A 1,416-nucleotide genomic window follows, 5' to 3' on the forward strand; every position below is an offset into this window, starting at 1 on the left:
AGCCGGAGAACCCGGAGAGAACCCACGCTGCACGGGGAGAACATGGAGACTCCACGCAGGAAGATCCCGGGTGTCCTCACCGGGACGCCAACCGGTGACCTTCTAGCTGTGAGGCAACAGTGCTACCAACTGCGCCACCCTGCAGCCCCCTAACAACCCTGCCCACCCTAATTAACCCTACTAACCCTAACTAACCCTACGTCAGAAATCTAACACCCAAGTGGTTTACAAAATGACACTAACCTACAACAAGGAGAGCAATGAAAACATGCGACGGCCAGTGCATCGCCTTTGCTTTCTACCCCAAACTGCTTTGTTGTCGGGCACGGCAGGGGAAGCTATCGAGACAGATTTGAAAAACCTAACTAACCCTAACTGCAGCGGTTGGACCGTGACCAGTGTAACAGACTCGTTTCTTGTCGCCTGGTTTCGTGTCTCTTTCTGTTGTTTTGTCTCATCGCTGTTTCTGTCCTTCTGCATCTTGGTGCCTCGTCGGTCTTGTTTCAAGGACTCAGTGGAGCTCTTTCTGGCCGTATTGTGTGTCTGAGCTCTTCTTTTCTTTCTTCGGGCTGTTTTGTGTCTCATTTCAATCTGCTTTGTTTTTGTTGGGTTTTTTTTTTCTAAATCTGATGTAAAGAAGCAAAATAAAGAGTTCTGGATGAATTATAATTCTAAGATCACTTTTGGTCATGATCAGCTCACAGATGTTCTGTTTATATGATCTTTGTTCTGTCAGAACCAGCTGCTGCTGCTGGTTTGCATGTGTCTGTGTGGAGCGCAGGGTTCCTCAGCACAGACCTCCGTCCTGGTGCTCACCTGGTTCCCCCACAGGTTGAGGACCACCAGATTGGAGAGCAGAGCCACCTGAGGAGGAACCCCCTTCAGACTGTTCAGAGAAAGGTTCAGCTTCTGCAGCTCCAGCAGCTCCCACAGCTCCTCTGGAACCTCCTGCAGAGAACACGAGAAGAACCCATGAAGAACACTGGGTCAGACACAATGTGCAGCTTCTGAATCTGAATCTGCTGCAACAGCGTTTGGCAGCTGGAGTCCCACCTTCAGTCCTCGGCGGGTCAGACTCAGGACGGTGAATCCAAACTGTCTGACGGTGAATCGACGGATTCTGTCGGCCGACGTCAGACTGTCCTCCCTGGCCGGGCTCCTCCTCTTCTCCTCCTGCACCTCCTCCTTACACACCGACCCTCCCATCAGCCCACGTCCAACCACCTGCAGGAGAACCCTGGTGGAGCTCCAGGGGTCGTCTTCAGATGATACTCCACTGTCAAATGAGAAGCTCCTGGTGTCCGATTGGTCCCAGTCTGGTCACATGTTGGGTTTTATAAGAAGCTGCAGGTCACAAACAGACCTTCAGTCAACTCAGCTCATGTTCTAATAGCAGTAGGCTATACGTAGAACATT

The 1,416-nt window shown here is 51.3% G+C and overlaps 1 protein-coding gene across 1 annotated transcript in view; it reads right to left on the bottom strand.

The window, feature by feature from the left end:
* Positions 1-1,416, bottom strand: part of LOC103372612 (leucine-rich repeat-containing protein 30) — a 13,601-nt gene that overhangs the window by 5,071 nt on the left and 7,114 nt on the right. The window contains exons 3-4 of the mRNA XM_008302296.1: positions 1,054-1,344; positions 817-948 (exon numbers count right to left, since the gene is read on the bottom strand). Of these exons, the coding sequence (XP_008300518.1) occupies positions 817-948; positions 1,054-1,206 (285 nt within the window). The 5' untranslated portion in view covers positions 1,207-1,344. The remainder of the gene's footprint in view (positions 1-816; positions 949-1,053; positions 1,345-1,416) is intronic.

This window comes from Stegastes partitus, unplaced genomic scaffold (assembly GCF_000690725.1).
Source record: "Stegastes partitus isolate 25-593 unplaced genomic scaffold, Stegastes_partitus-1.0.2 Scaffold1790, whole genome shotgun sequence".
In the NCBI taxonomy this organism is placed as follows: Eukaryota; Metazoa; Chordata; class Actinopteri; family Pomacentridae; genus Stegastes; species Stegastes partitus.